Below are 15998 nucleotides of genomic sequence, written 5' to 3'. Positions count from 1 at the left end.
GACTTTACTACAAAGCAGTTACACACAGAGCAGAATTCATGAACTTCAGCAATATTACTTACACATTTTGTTTTACACAATCAACCCATCAATACCTCTAAAAATTTTTTTTTGAAATGTTTAAATACACATAAAATACATATTGCATATCATCTTCGGAAGTTATCTTTCAATTGAAATTAAAAAACTGCTCGAAATGAACTGCTTCTCTTCAATCTTTTGGATGTTTGAGGACAAAACTGTTTGTACTCAATCCTTAAAAAGCATAAAGATTCAGAACATGTTTGCACAAAGTTTAGTTGTGCTGTTTTATAATTAAGTGAATTGAAATTGAATATTGGATATTCTCTCTAAAGGAAAAAATAGCACTCAGATTGAAAAATATAATGTCAAGAACCCATTGCCCACATATGGGAGAGGAAAAAATACCCTCCATAAAAAAGCCAATCTGATAAAGAACATCCAATCCAATGTGTTCCAGTTATAATCTGAAGTAGTACAGCCTAGATCAGGGGTGGGCAAATGTGGCTCTTTTACAACCTGTGGACTTCAAGTCCCAGAATTCCCGAGACAGCCAAGCTGTCTCGGGAATTCTGGGAGTTGAAGTCTATGGGTTGTAAAAGGGCCACATTTGCCCACCCCTGGCCTAGATGCATCTGAAGCAAAACTTTTTTTTACTTAATGTAAATTTTAGTAAAAACTGATACTTTATCAAGGATTAATTTTTTTAGTTCCAACTATTCCAATAACTACCATGTTAAATGAGTTTCAGGGAAAATAATAAGTTTATATGATTAAACAAAAAATAAAGAATTAAGCCTAACATTTTACAAAGAACAAGGTGGATTGGCAGTACCAAATTGTAAGCTTCAGATACCACCTTATGACTGTTTTATTAAGGTCTGCTGAATCCCAGATGGTTTGCATAAATATCTTTGGCTGAATACCAACAGAAATGTATAATTTAGAAGAAATTATACAATAAACATTATAAAAAGTATGGGATCACTTCAATATTAAACAATTGTGATAAAAAAATGAATCACAGAGACACTAACTCATATAGTTTGCAAAACTTAACCCTTAATAAAACAAAAATGAAAGTTTTCTTAAGATTCTTCCTTGAAAATGGTTAGCATCACCTAACTAGTTTCAATATCTCCAAATGAATAGCATAGTCCAAACAGAATTATAAAAACAAGGATTTAGAGGCTTGATTCAATTAGAAAAATTCAATCTTATTTACGAATTAAAATATGTCTCCGAAACTGGTTAGACTGATTAAATATTTGCAGAATCTAAATAGGACAATCAATATGCAACAATGGGAATATCAAAGGAAGATAATTATACATTTATTTTGATTCATCACAGAGGAAACTGAGTCAAAATGTTTTACCACTTATTTGTTACTCCTGTGTTGATTGCCAAAACAGACTTGGGTAGGACCAGCAACTTAGTCACTAAAGAGGAGTTGCTAAGTGAAATCACAACTGTGTTTATAATCTTACATCAGTTATTTTTCTGTTAATCAGCAAACTTAATATTTCTACAAAATATCTGGAGATAGTTCTGTATACTGTATGATAACAGTTACCATAATATTTATGCATATTACTGGCATTCACATAGAATTTCCTCTTAAGACAATTGTCAACTACACTGTGAGAATATGCATTAATATCAATAATAATTTCATATTTAAAAAGTAAATCTGATATAAAATTTAATTCACCTTTAAAAACATTCATAGGTCACAATTTTGGATATAGACATTTATAGAATTAAAAGTTTGGGTTTCTCTTGACATAAGGCTTTAATTTATTAAGTCCTGCATGACTTGATGGAAGGACAGAGTATTTTTTTCCTTTTAGATTTAATGGATAAACAGACTAAAAGAAAACATGGGACTTTATTTCTCTATAGGATAATAGCAGCAAGACTTTTGTATGCACAAAAATTTACAAATTCCTACAATGGAAGAATGAATGGTGAAGCTAATGGAATTGGCTGAGGTAATGAAACTATGTTGATTGAAGAAAAGACTTTGTCTGATATTGTTTTTGCTTGGAAACCAACTTGGACTTCTTGCTAGAAACTAAAACAACTAAAAAACATTTAATTTTTGGATTTGACCATAGAACTATTTATATTTATAAAAATACTATATATTGTTGATTTTTAAATAAAGAGATTCATATATTTTATATCTGTATCTTTACCAAATAAAGTTGGAATTTCTTCTCTTTTTTCCTTTCTTTTTTTTATACTCCTGATTTTTCTTTAACCTCTTTTTTCCCTAACACCTTTTTTTTTTGCTTTTTGAATTTTACCTTTTGCTGAAACTTAATAAAAACATTGCTCAAAAAAAGATAGAAACATTTCACCTCTTCTTCATTATTTATTTTGACTTACAAGTTTCATTATACTGGCTGCCTTTGTTAATTACGGACTTGATTTTAGTAATGGTCTTGATCACTGTTATAGTAGCACTGATCTAATAGCTTACTTTAAAATGTTTATTCAGTTTTAAACTATAAATTTATTTTCTATTTTCTTTCTGCTATGCTTATTTCTTTTCCGCCGATTTCCCCCAGATTGAATTTTAAAATTTGTATTTAAAAAAAAAAAGGAAAGGAAAGGGAAAAATGATGTTTTTCAGCTTGAAGAAAATGAAAGAGAGACAAGGACGATCAGATGGCATATTACACAATAAGAATAGAAAAAGCAACAAGCAGCTTGCCTGTATTTAAGGCAGCAGAAGTACGACAGCATGGTGGCAAAGAGGAAATAGGAAAACGGCGTTCTGCTAACTGGTTCACTAGTCAGTGGTAAACAGAGTCATACAGTGTTCATTAGCCAGGATTTTAAAATAATTGAATGAACGAAAGAACCATGATTGATACCTATGCAGATGTATAGTCATTAATTACATTATGATTAAGTAATGTTAAACAACGAGTTTAAAACCCAAATTGAGACACGCTAAAAGCAATTATACCAAATACTTTCATAATTTATGCAGTGAAGAAGCTCCTTTAATGCCCAGGGGGAATCTTATTCCTAGCAGAACCTGAAAGTGTTTGCACTCAGAATGCTTATCAAGAGACAGAAATTGTCATTCAGAAATGCCATTTATGTTTGGGAAAGTATAATTACTAATGAAAATTGCCATCAATAACTTGAATGAATACATGTGTGGTTGGTCCCTGAACAGATTCGCCTCATATTATGCAAAAAAAACAAAAAACAAAAACCCAACACCTTTCTATATCAATAAATTTACAAACACAAACATATACTACATGACTGAAATCATAAAAACACTTCTTCAAGGAGCAGTAATTATGTCTCCTACTGATCAGTATTAAAGTTGGTCACTGAACCATTCTTTACTAAGCTTTGTTAGCTTCATTGGAATGTGGCTCCTGGGGCTGCTCAGTTAGAACAAAAGATATGCATAATTCAATAGCACATGCATCTATGACTCAGGAAGAAAGCATACATTCCTGGAATTCCCCTAGTCCTCATGGCCTCAAATTAAAAATCATGCAGCTATGACTTATGTATATATCTAATAATATAATGGAGAGCCACATCAGGTACAAATTCTGAGCTCATATGAAGGGCAAAACATCCCAGGGGGAGATGCATGAAAGGCCTTGTGATAACCAAATCAATTTGTTACTGGAATACAGGTAGCCCTTAATTTACGACCACAACTGAATCCCAAAATTTCTGTGGTTTAGTGAGACATTTGTTAAGTGAGTTTTGCCCCATTTTACAACTTTGCTTGCCTCGGTTGTTAAGTGAATCACTACAGTTGATAAGTCAGTAACCCGGTAGTTAAGTGAATCTGGTTTCCCCATTGAGTTTGCTTGTCAGAAGGTCACAAAATGTGATCACATGATCTTGGGACACAGCAATGGTGATAAATATGATTCAGTTGCCAAGCGTCTGAATTTTTGATCACAATGGTCATAAGTGACTTTTTTCAGTGCCGTTGTAACTTTGAACAGTCACTAAACGAACTGTTGTAAATCGAGGACTACCTGTAAAAGCTATTACCTTATTTTTTATACAGCCAAATCAAAAATGTATTGTCAAATTATCAGTATCGGACTCCCTCAACATTATATTCATCAGACTGATGTAATACTTGAAACCCCAGTGAGCCTAGGAGACAGGAGAATTCCCCCACCCTCGCACACTCAGGTCTTGTAACTCATGCAGGTGTGGCCTCTCACCTACAATCAAATCAAGGATGATCATGCCATGGATGAGGATGCATTTATTACAAACAGAATTGGCACATATTCATATCATTTTGAGCTCAGATTCTCATCAACCGATTAACCTGCCTCTGGAATTGAGATTTGGAGCCTGAAAACAGAAAATGGCTGCAAATTTCCAATCTCTTTTCCCCAGCACAATCCTAGACTTACAACAATAATATTACAACAATCTGTCCATTATTGGAGTGTTTTTGCTGAAAATCAGAAATAAACGCTAGTTTTTGGCAAAAACTTTGTAAATTATGTAACCATGAGATGCTGCAGATTGCCATATACACAGGGTGGTTGCCAAGGACCCAAAATATGGTCACATGACTATGGGGGGGCATGATTGTTAAAACTTCAAAACTGGGTCATGAGTACTTTTTGCGGTCATAACTTCAAATGGTTCCTAAGCAACCAGGCATAAATCGATGGCTACCAGTAAAAATCCACCTATCTTTCTGCCACACTTCCCTTTGCCCATCACAATTTTTCCCCTCCTTCCTATACCTCTCCTCAACCTACCTAGCCACCTCTCTGAAGAAAGGAGACAAGAATATGCCACTGTTGGAATTACATCCCCTTTTGATCCAACAAAGATCTCTCAACATTGCTTGTGATTCACGCTGAGGGAAGTGTTAATGACAAGATTGTAATTTCTATTCTTGTCTCTCTTTCCCCAATTGTCCTGAGGCAATATCCCATATTGCCAGACAGCAATTGCAGACAAACTTCTTATTAAATAAAGAAACAAACAACAAAACGGCAGGATGCTAAAACATCTTAGCAGTTCTATTTCCACTTTAACTGAGAATTAAAGTGGGCTGCGGGGGGAGGGGGGGCGCAAATGAAGACTTTCCTGATCGGTCCAATGAAAAATTAGATCCAATTTATCCTGTTAGTAAGAAGTTGCTATATCTTCATGCTATCATTCACAAGAGGTGCCTTTAGCCTGACTCTTGCAACAGCAAGCCTTGAAATGGAAGTCTACGACACAGTATCAGTCAATCATACAATCGGTTTGATAAGCTGCCAGTCTAAGATTGGTTTAAGACAGGGAATGTAGGAATGTCAATTTCAAGTAGGAACAGTTTCATACCTCTTCCTTCCTATCAGCATTCTGAGCAAATTAATTTGGAGAATGATGCAGATTAAAAAGCCATGGAAACTGAATTTACAACTAAGCTTTATTCTGATATATACTTCTCCAGCTTCCCTTTGCCTGACCTTAAAAGCTTATTTCTGGTTAGGGCTACCAGCTCCAGGAGACAAAAATATACATTAAAAATTAGGGTATTCCATATATCTTTGCTGCCATTTTATGGTCATCCAGATTACTCAGTCATTAAACGACTCAGTCACTACGTGAGAATTATCTGTATAGAAATCACTGTTTTAGGTTGTACATGATTCTGCCTGACAAACACCTTAGTGAACTTCATTCATTTTCCAAATTCTCTTCAATGGAAACTAAAATGATGAAAAATACTTAATTACTCAACTCTTTTCCCACTGAAATCTACTTAAAATACATCCAATTAACCACAAGTAAAAAAATACAGATCAAAATATAAGGACAGATCAGTGGAAAAATGCACAAGACTTGTGGAGAGATTTCTATTCCATATATTTTAAGAGTAGTAGTAACAAAAAGGTGGTTTTTCCCCCATTAAATTAGAAATTAAAAATGCAAAAATTAAAAAGAGGAAATAGAAGTGGACTTTGGGATTGCACAAAAAAATAAATTATGGTAGATCATGAGCTCAGAAACATTTTATTACTTAATTAGACAATCCTTGAGGTATTGGGTCATCGGTTCAGAGATATTTCCTTAAAGCAATGGTAATGGGAACAATTTCCAACTTCCTGTCAGCTTCTCCATTGACTTTCCTTGTAGGAAGCTGGTAGAAAGCACTGGAAATGATGATTACATGTCATGGCTGGCCACAGCAATGCAGCGGTATGGCAGCATTGAAAGAGCCACAACTTTGCCAAATTTCAATTTGATGAGAACTGTTTTTTCTAGATTTGGGGCACATTTCTCGGCCCATTTGAGGTACATTAATTAAAAAATTGTTGCCCTCTGATACGCTTTTTTGTTCAGTTGAACATTACAGTGAAATAAACAGAAGAGTTTTAACTGTGTGTAGATGCTAATTATATGCCTTTATTTTATCCTCCAAAGTTACTACATCATACTTGATGGGCCTAAATTCTAATGAAACAAGTACTGAAGCCTAACAAGCATAAATGTCATCCTACAGTAAATAAGCATGATCAGAAAACCTACCTGATGCTTCTCCTTGGAGTCCATGGTTACTCGGGGCACTGTACATACCCCGAAAACCACAGGAACCACTCCAAGAGAGGTCCTCTTCCAAATAAAGTATGAGGTCAGTTAATGGATGTTTGTGACACCGTCTGAGGAAATAAATATGATAAGAATCATTTTTCTCATTTGCATCTTTAAGGAAAATACTTTACACAATTTTAGATCAAACCGATATTCTGAAAGAAAAGTATCACTATAATTGTATTTGTTTCAGCTCTTGATTCCATTTTCTAAAGTCATCAGTTAAATGGTTAAAAAAACAGCATAATGACTAGAATAATGTCTCATGTAAAACATAACATGATGAACACCTTGGCACTTGACAGATTTTCTTGATACATCTAGGAAAACTGCCAAATTCTGCCTCAGAAAAAAGAAGCCAGATTTCATCAGGTGCAGCAAGAATCGCAGGCTTTAAATGCCATCTGGGATAGAGCTGGCTATCATTAATGGCCATTTGTTTTGTCTTTTATTTTTATCTCTAACCCAAGTATCTGCACAAATAATCTTTGCAGGAACTAATCTTTCTTTCTTTTTTAAAACAGACCCAAACCTTGTTTGTTAAATCTAGGTAACATTAGCCAGACCGGAGGTTCTAAAAAAGGGGGGCAGAAAATCAACAACTTGTCATATTTTAGCATGATTTGGACTATCAGAGTCTAACTGGGAAGCTTCCTCCCCCAATTTGCATTTTTATACCTGTGGATCAAGGTCTAATCATAATCTGCACCTTACCTATATATTAGGCGCTAAAGTATGATACAACTCTTTTGTCTTGGTATATAAAATTAACCCTAGTCAACCCAAGTCAAAAAGAGGGCTGTGAAAATATTTACAGACCCTTCACATCCTGGACATAAACTGTTTCAACTCCTACCCTCAAAACGATGCTATAGAGCACTGCACACCAAAACAAGTAGACACAAGAAGTTTTTTCTCGAATGCCATCACTCTGCTAAACAAATAATTTCCTCAACACTGTCAAACTATTTACTAAGTCTATACTATTAATCTTCTCATCATTCCTATCACCCATCTTTTCCCACGTATGACTGTAACCTTGCTGCTTGTATCCTTACGATTTATATTGACTGTTTCCTAATATGATTGATTGCTTAATATGATTTGATTGCCTATCACTATCATTAAGTGTTGTACCTTATGATTCTTGATGAATGTATCTTTTCTTTTATGTACACAGAGAGCATATGCACCAAGACAAATTCCTTGTGTGTCCAATCACACTTGGCCAATTAAGAATTCTATTCTATTCTATTCTAAGCTTTTTAAAAAAAGTTTAATTCTGTATATATACCCCAATATAGTTACAGATGCTACGTCCTACAAATAACTGCAATTCAAGTAATAACAATAGGAATAGCACTTAGATACATACTGCTTCATAGTGCTTTACAGCATTCTACATTATTTAGATGAAATAATGTGTTTAAGTTCTTTCACTTTGCTAGCTAATAAGTATCTAGGAAAATATTTTAATATTATCAATAACAAATGAGTTACAATGGAGATATGTACAACATCTTCCACTGGAAACCCTATCAATGTCAATAATGTTATCACTGCTGAAAAAGGAGCATTATCTAGAGAGCTAAAAGAGACAAAGTTAATATGCATTATTCAAGAATCTCCATACGTGAGCTCAAAAATAGAATGAAGATGGAACGTTGCTAACCAGGATTCATTGTGGGCAGACCTTTTCCTAAATAAATTACATAAAAGCAGAATAAATTAATAAAAAAATACTGCATATAAATACTGATCTATGCCATGTCTTAAAAGTTGCAGAATTTAATTTATTTATAAGAATTTATAATATCACTGTGCATTTTTCTTTGTTCTTAACAAAGAAGGATCTTGCTGCATCCCCTAGCAATGCTTCTTATGTTATATTTAAATGCCTTCACGCTGTCCTGTCTTCAAAATGGCCATCCGTGTGAAATGCAACTCGTATTTTCATTGTGATTCTTGCAGCATAGCATCAATCAAAGTATTTTTGGCTTAGCTTGCTCCATCAGTCTAGTTTGGGAATAAAAAGCAGGAAGAGGACCCAAAGGAAGAAAACCAAACCAAAATTACTTTCAGGAAAAGTTGACTGTGGGGAGAATCTCCTACAGTATCTCTATGCTACAAATTAGAAAGGAGCAAGGGCTTTTCCTGCCCACCATCTCCGTCACAGCCCATACGTTAAAGAATAGCCCTTCTCTGGAAATTAATCTTGCTCTGAAATACACACATTTATCTACTGTATACAGTTATGATAATATGCAAATATTATTATTGGTAATCATCATCAATCATCATCCTAGCTTTTTATTCCTTGCAGGTGCAAGGCCCGCTTTTCAGGTCAATATTAGCAATATTACTATTATTAATGCATTTACTTATTAGATTGCTATACTGCTATAATCTTAAGATGTTTAGTGGTACCCAAAAATACAGCATCCAACCACAGATGGTATCGCTCAGTGTTGTCACTTTTCTGGGTACTGTTTTTCTTAGTGTCACTTCCATTGGCATTGTGACTTCACAAGAGCAGCTCTTCCTTCCGTCACACTTGCATCCCAATTTTGCACACAAGTACATAAGGGGTGGAACCTGCATCATTTTGCCATTTTCTCCCCTTGTCTCTCATGGGCACATGGACATTCCATAGAGATCCGAACACCCTGATCAGACAAAAGCCTATCGCAAAGAAGCTGCATTAATCAACAATTATGCAACAGGAGGTAAAATTTGAGCAAAGGCAACAGCTCCTGAGGAATAACCTATTACATATTTACTACTACAGTCCATGTTAGAATGTGCACTTATTTTTCTTTTTTAGAATGGGGTCAATACCTTTGCTGTAGAAAAGAGTTGTATTGAGAATGCAGACTCTTAGCAAGTGCACATTATTTGGTGTGGCTTCAACCAATACTGTACCTTGCAGAAGTCAGAATTTTGCTAAAGACTAAAAGGGGAACCAGTCTACTGATCTGATTTGAACATGAGAATCAAGAAAAATATTTTGGGGAGAATCCAAGTTACATCAATACTTTCTGTGGGAAATCACTGGGCAAACAAATCTATTTAGCTTTCTTACAACCCCCACCCCCCCCACCCCACCCGATATTTTAAATAAACAAATATCTATCATTTCTGCAATCTCTGAGAAAAATGCAGGTGAAAGCCACAAAAAACAAAGCAGTTATTTATTGAGGAATAAATACACCAATTGCCTTTGCAATTGTTACATGGAAGGGATAAAATCTGCCATTGGATAGCCATTGTCTTGGTTATTCTTCTGCTTTCTTTAATGAAGAATTGCTCTTCTGGAGAATTGTTTGCACTTTGAAATCACGCTTATAGTTGGGAAATCTTTTCTAACTTTCAATTGGAATCTGTCCTCCTACAATTTAAATCCATTATTCTGTGCACAACATCCTGGAATTATAGAAATTAGGCCTTCTTGTTTGTTAATACCCATATAGGTGAATGTCTATGGAGATTCTCAGTCATCCAGGTCATGGTTGTCCCAAAGGTGCTTTTTTCAAGTGACAACTGGACTTTCTGGGGGTGTTTTGAAGATGTTTCGCTTCTCTTCAGCTCTGATCCGAAGAAGCTTCTTGGATGAGAAGCGAAACATCTTCAAAGAAAACCCAAAAAGTCCAGTTGCCTCTTGAAAAAATCACCTTTGGGACCCATATAGGTGTTTGAAAAATGCTATTAAATCCCCAATCAATCCCCAATTGCTGAGCACATTGTAAGCCGCCCTGAGTCTTCGGAGAAGGGCGGCATATAAATCAAAAATTTTTTAAAAAAATCACTTTCTTCAAAGAAAAAAATACCCAGATGCCTCAATCTCATAAGATCCCTTAATTACCATGGGGGTTTTTTTCTGCATCTGTTCAAGCTTGTCTGACTCCTACTTAAACAGCGATATCCAAAATTGGACACTAATTGAAGGGGAGTATGACCAATGACAATTATGATATAATTATAATTCCCTGTAATTTGGAAATAGTGCTTCTGTTGATGCAGGCTAATGATTCTGCCATTCTAGACAGCTTTCTCTCCATTTCCAAACCCCAATTTCTTAAAAATAAGGTTGAACCTAAATTTCAATTACCTTCGCTTTTGTTGGCTTGTACTTAGAACTTGGTATGACAAAGGTATGATTAAGTTACAAAAAAAGTCAACAGAAATAAGAATTGTCGCATGCCTCAGCTTTGCCAAAAGTAGAGTTCAGCTGTTCCATTTCCAGCTAAATTTGCATATTTGAAAAATGCTGACTAAGCTCTTGAAATAAACCCGTTTTGAAGAGGACTGTCATGCCAAAACTGATCCAGAAGTAGCACAAAGTGTGTAAAATTTGCATTCCTCTTTTTAGCAATCACATCATATTACTGAGCCATATTTAGCTTCAACTACTATGCCAGGTATAGTATTACTATGTCAGATGTCTCCTGTTCTATAATTTGCTGTATGATTTCTTTTTCTTCAATGAAGAGAATTACACAGATCTCTATTCAATATCAATTTCTTATTTACAATCCAGTTCTAGAAAGTTAATTCTGAATTTTTTTCCCTGCCTTCTAAGGCAAAGATTCTCAGACTATGGATGAGGCGGGGACTGCAACTCACTCCCATTCTGGTCATAGACAAGGCATCAGACAAGATTATATGGGAGGCTTCCTGAGTGCTACCCAAAACAACCCAGACAGGATCGAAGTGCTTTTGCCAACTTATCTTCCCCCTCTTTCAAGAGTACTTCTTCCCAGCTTCTTCTTAGAGAGCGTCACCCTGGATCATGATGCTGAGCTTCTGCACCCATTCCAGGCTGGCCAAGTGCTACATCCCTTCTATTTCTTGTAGGAGGGGATTGTCTTGCAGGAGGTCAGTTGCGCATTAAAAAAAAAAATCTTATACCATTTCAGACAAATGGTTGACCAACCTCTTAATAAAAACCTTGTTGGAGCACCCACAACTTCTGGAGGCAAGTTGTTCCACTGATTAATTGTTCTGTCAGGAAATTCTCCTTAGTTCTAGGTAGGATCCCTCCTTCATTAGTTTCCATCCTGCCTTCAGGTGCTTTGGAGGGCAGGTTGACCGCCTCTTCTTTGTGGCAGCCCTCAAATACTGGGATACTGCTATCATGTTACCCCTAGTCCTTCTTTTCATTAAACTTTCTTTATATGTTTTAGCCTCTAGTCTCATAATCATCTTTGTTGCTCTTCTCTGCACTCTTTCTAGAGTCTCAACATCTTTTTTTATATTGTGGCGACCAAAACTGCATCTCCTGGAAAAATGGTAATATTGTTTAAATTATTTCACTCCAAATAGGAGTGATCAAATCAATATAATCATTTGGCCAGAATAAAGTAAGGTGAGAAGAAAACTATCATTAACATACCATTTCCACCGCTGATTCTCAAAATACATACACATAGTATTCGGTGTCTATCCCAGGCAACACAGAGACATGAAAAACTAAAGTACGGTAAACCACATAGAGTTAGCATAGTGTTTAACAGTAATTTTGCTTACTACTCTGGTTATAGCCAGCAATTACATCTAGGAACACTAAACAATCCACTTAAAACAATTTACTAACTACACATTTTAAAACGCAAGTGCTAAACTAAACTTGGGAGAGGAAAGAAGTATAGGATTGACTGCAGCGCTGAGAATTGATTTTCATCATAAAGGCACATTTTAGGGATCCAATGTCTGCATTATTTAGTTTAAAAAGCCTTGTCTGAACACGTTCAGGTAATATTCTCATCTCTATATGAAACGACTGTTTAAAGCAGATGTTCTTCAATTTAGAAAAAAAAAACCCGTTTTAAAAATCAGCCGGAAATGAAAATAAACAGAGAGATTTCTTTACAATACACTAAACCATAGTTTACTGAAGTAATCCAGATACCGAGTTTACACTAAGCCAAGGTGACATTTGAGTATGTTTCTATATGTTGAAAGCTGGAATCGCTCAACAAATACTTTGCGACAACGGAGAGCCAACTAAGGAAACCCATCGCTGAAAGACGCGGCAATCGTTCAGAACTTCCCGTAACAATCCCCACGCGCACCGTAATGCGGCAATGCGGGTCGCCTATATTTTATCCTATATAAACTCTCCGCTTGAGTTTACTAATTCGGGGGTGTTAAGATTGGACTATCCCGAAAGCAGCTTGTTTGTTTTCTTCCAAGAGAAAACAGTGCCCGGCGATAGATGCCAAACTCTGGCAACGCCAGCAATTTCTTGCCGCTGCATCGTCGCCGGGGAAGGGGGGGGGGGCGGATGCAGCTGCGCCAGAGTCAAAGAACAACTCGGCTCCGACGCTTCTGCAGGGCAGGTCTAAGACGTGCATACGCGGCGGCGATCTTGCAGCTTGCAAGGGGCTGCGCTTGTGCGGAAACTTCCTATCGCTCCTGCAGTGACTTTCCGTCTCTGTTAGGCATGGCTTAAGCGGAGAGTAATTGAGAGCCGGATCTATCCGGCCTACCGTAATATTTCACCCATATTTGGGCGGGGGGGGGGCAGAAATACAGTCCGTATAAAGCCAGCAACAAAGGCGGAGAGCTTGACTCTTGGCTGTTTCTCCGGAACGCTTCCTCGGCTTTGCGACGCCGTCTCACCCTAACGTCACCATTCAAGCAGAGGAGGGGGCGTGGGGATGTTTCTTGGTGGGGTGGTTGCTCTGTTAATCTGAACCCCGCTGCAAAGATCAGGGCTCAAATCAAGGCGGTGGGTAACGCGACCTTCCCCCTCGCTCTTTTTCCTGAAGGCTAAACTTACTCACCAGCTTAATCTGCAGACTTTTTTTTCGTCCGGAGAGAGGCGGGCATATCCTGGGGAACCTTCTTCCCACTAACTCTTCTAAGACGCCCCGAAGCAACCTTTCACTCCACCTAGTCCAACATTGCTAGCTCCGCCATTCTTACTACTGGCAAATAGCCCGCTTTCCCTCCGGGGATTTATGTGTATGATTTCAAGTACAGTGAAGCAAACCTCGTCTGGATTGGTTGTGTTTCGCTTAATATTTTCAGCGCTTTAGCGGTGGTAGGTTAAACTAGGGAAAGGTTTGACGCTATTCTTCCGCCCTTTTTACTATTGCATTTGCGAACGGTCTACTATATATATGCTCTAAATTTAAGCTCTAGTGGCTGGTTTAGGAATTGAAACAGGAGCTGGTTGTTGATCAGCAAGAGTTTCTTAAGCAACAGATCTTTGCATGATTTCTCACAACCTTGGCGCGCAGGCTTATTTCATATTGGAATGGTTTGGGTTACGACCCTCCGGATAGATACTATCATCATTTGCTTTAGCATCTGTATCTTTATATCACTGAAATCCTATATTCACACAGGAACTTCTATCACAACTGGAAATACTGTGTTACTAGTTCTTCATTGTTCATATTAGGAAAGCAGAAGTCACGCTTTTTGAGCACAGACAAAAGTCTAGAATCAAACCACCATAGTTTTCAATACTGCTTGTAATATTGTGGATTTTCCTTTTCACAAGGTCTGGCAATTAATTTCCTCTTCCTGTTTTTATTAAATGCATGATTACAAATTATATTGAAAAGCACATTTGAAAAAAAAATATTTAAAGTACAGTAATAAATAACAAATCAAAATAATAACCAAACAAAACCATCCATTTATAACATTGACAAAGGGAAGCCTTGGATGAACAGAGGAAGCTTCAATAGGTTCCTAAAAGACAAAATACAGGTGATCTTACAGTAGATGTCCGGTGTGAGAGAATGGACCAGAGAAGAGGCCTAGCTGTGACTAATGGCAAGATGATTCCAGGTTGTGCTTCATATAGGAGGTCTTCCTCTGATATTTTACCAGTTGTTCAGATCTACAGGTCACAAAGCAGCCTGTGAGGATTCCTGTTCCCCTATTGTCTTGTGAAACCATAATTGATTAGTATAATACGAATATTTGATACACCTTAGAAAAACCATGGTTTAGTGTGATCTGTGAATCTTATCTATAAATAAGAGTTAATGTACACATCAGATTGGGATGTAACATATCTTATTTTATGTACACTGAGCATGCACCAAGACAAATTCCTTGTGTGTCCAATCTCACTTGGCCAATAAAAAATTCTATTCTATTCTATTCTATTCTATTCTATTCTATTCTATTCTATTCTATTCTATTCTAATGAGATTAGTTTGCATTTAGTAGGTATTGTGATTAATAAACCTCAGTTAATGACTTAACTGAGTATGAGGCAAGCAATGTTGGATTATTCAACAAACCATAATATTAAAAAAACCATGGCTTAGTGTGATATGAAGTCAGACATTCTTTATTACATTGGGGCAAAAGGTATTTTGGCAACTTGTAGGTGCAACCTGTTCTGGATACAACATATCTCCCAACAAGTGGAAATCGTAAAAGAGAAAATATACAATTTTCTTGTTTGGTTTCATCAGGTGCATGGAAGTAAAATCATATGAATTAATGAGGTTTATCTCTAAGTTATACCTATTTCCTATTGAGCTTCCAGAGCTAATACAGTAGTTCATCCTACTTGTAAATATATCTTAGCTTTCTATATTTGCTATGCCTTTTCCTTCGTTTATTGGTCTATTATTAGTATTTTGGGGTCTAGTATACTTGGGGTCTTCTTGTATCATGCTCCTTTGTTTTTTCATAATATTTTGAGCATTTCTGTATTGTCACAATTCCATCCTCCAGTCCTTCAAATTTAGAATGGTGGTTGTGTGGTTAAGGCATTAGGCTAGAAACCTGGAGATTGTGGGTTTTAGTCTCTAAGCGCACACGTGCGCACATGCACACACTCCTTCAAAAATACTTTGAAGCAAACACAAAAGTGCTTAAAGCCAGGTCAACTCCTTTTGAGTAATTGTCATTATTGCTGTTTTTGCAGATGTGGAAAGCACAAAAGAGAAACTTAATAAACAGTTATTATTTTTAGCTCATGTTGTATGCATCTATATGGTCAAGTGTTAAAAAGTTTGAGCTTGCTAGGATGCAATGCTGCTAAGTCATATTTCCTCTTAAAAGTTCTGTGTGAAAATAACAAGTCTAAAACCAAAGATCTCTCTCTCTTTACATTAAAAAAGGATGAAAAATGTATAATATAAAATAATCCTCTCTCTCTCTTTACATTAATAAAGCATGAAAAATGTATAATATAAAATAATCCTTCCCTTAAAAACCCCAGTCCACATGATTTCTCTAAATGAGGTGTGAGAAGGGATTTCAGGTCAGGATTCATGGCAAACTAGATGTCTCCAAAGGAGTGGAGACAGCATTGCAGTGAGATCAGTAAACGTGTTTTCTGGTTGGTCAAGCCTCTCCAGATAAAAGAGAGTCTGTGAGAGCACCCATTTGCA

General features: G+C 36.4%; 1 protein-coding gene across 5 annotated transcripts in view; it reads right to left on the bottom strand.

Moving 5' to 3' along the window:
• TMEM94 (transmembrane protein 94) overlaps positions 1-13596 on the bottom strand; it is a 71026-nt gene extending 57430 nt beyond the window's left edge. For 2 of the 5 annotated variants that reach the window (XR_015732476.1, XM_034408669.3), the window contains exons 1-2: positions 13416-13592; positions 6568-6698 (exon numbers count right to left, since the gene is read on the bottom strand). Coding sequence is in view for 2 of the 5 variants with exons in the window: in XM_034408669.3 (XP_034264560.3) it covers positions 6568-6591 (24 nt within the window). In the remaining 3 variants the exon portion in view is untranslated. Of the gene's footprint in view, positions 1-6567; positions 6699-13415 lie in introns of all 5 variants that reach the window. The other 3 variants (XR_015732477.1, XM_034408670.3, XM_087887181.1) reach the window with 2 other exon arrangements.
• Positions 13597-15998: the final 2402 nt, after the last annotated feature.

This window comes from Pantherophis guttatus, chromosome 2, assembly GCF_059756535.1.
Source record: "Pantherophis guttatus breed Tessera chromosome 2, ASM5975653v1, whole genome shotgun sequence".
NCBI classification, from domain to species: Eukaryota; Metazoa; Chordata; class Lepidosauria; order Squamata; family Colubridae; genus Pantherophis; species Pantherophis guttatus.
Note: the sequence above shows the minus strand (reverse complement) of the source record. Positions and strands in the feature narration are given on the sequence as shown.